Genomic DNA, 971 nt, shown 5'->3' with positions numbered 1-971 from the left:
GTTGATGTTGAAACTGTTGTTGTTGTAGTTGTTGTTGCTGTTGTTGATGTTGAAACTGTTGTTGTTGTTGTAGTTGTTGTGGTTGTTGGCAATGTTGGAGCTGCCGGTTTTGTTATCGCTGCAGCATCAAATGCAACGACGTCATCTTTCTTAGTGGCTGTGGCTAGTGTGGCTGTAAATTCTACGTTCATATTTTGCTCGGAAGTGGAAGTCGCCGCGATTTCAAACACACCAATCCCATTCCCGTCATTTTTTCCTAACGATAAATCATCCAAAGCATAAAAATCATTTCCCAATTCCTCCACTCGTTCATTGTTCTTTGCCTCTTCTACACCACCCCCATCGCCAGTTTTGAGGGCCGGTCCATCAGCTCTCCCGCCATTTCTCTTTCCACTATCCATGCAGTTTACGACATCATCCCCGCCAAATTTTTTACCAACTTTCCCGCCAAATTTTCTACTTACTTTCGCGCCAAATTTTCTACTAGCTTTCCCGCTAAATTTTAACGAAGCAGTTTCTCTGGTGACTCTCCGGTCTCTTTCAATTGTTTTTCGGCCGAATTTTAACAAGAACCTCTTCTTACTTGCACTCCTCATGGCTTGGATCAATTTGGCATTAATGATGGAGAGAACAAAGCAGGGGATGAGGTGGATGAAGAAAATTCTGAAAGCGTACATGGTGTAGTTGTAGGTTGGAGATCTCGATAGTGATGTCGTCGTTTCGATACAGCCGTAATATTCCGAGACGGCTTGTGGTGACGTTGGTAACATTGCTGTTGCTGCTGCTGTTGCAGTCGCTGCAGCTGCTGCAACTGCTGAGGACGATGTCGTTGATGTAGTCGCTGCTGATAAAGTTGGTGTAGATGACGACGAGGGATGTTGTAGATTGAAAAAATTATTATTTTCATGATTGTGGAGAGTAGGAGGGTGGCGTTTGAGATGAAGATGATGAAGATGATGTTGTTGTTGTTG

General features: G+C 43.8%; 1 protein-coding gene across 1 annotated transcript; it reads right to left on the bottom strand.

The window, feature by feature from the left end:
* Window positions 1–56: 56 nt before the first annotated feature.
* HELRODRAFT_184744 (hypothetical protein) lies at window positions 57–770 on the bottom strand (the record flags this gene model as incomplete). Its single annotated transcript, XM_009022671.1, has 1 exon — window positions 57–770. A coding segment is annotated over one exon (714 nt), but the record flags the coding sequence as incomplete, so codon positions are not given.
* Window positions 771–971: the final 201 nt, after the last annotated feature.

This window comes from Helobdella robusta (assembly GCF_000326865.2).
Source record: "Helobdella robusta unplaced genomic scaffold HELROscaffold_3290, whole genome shotgun sequence".
NCBI classification, from domain to species: domain Eukaryota; kingdom Metazoa; phylum Annelida; class Clitellata; order Rhynchobdellida; family Glossiphoniidae; genus Helobdella; species Helobdella robusta.
The sequence above is the reverse complement of the archived record's forward strand: the minus strand, read 5'-3'. Positions and strand labels throughout refer to the sequence as shown.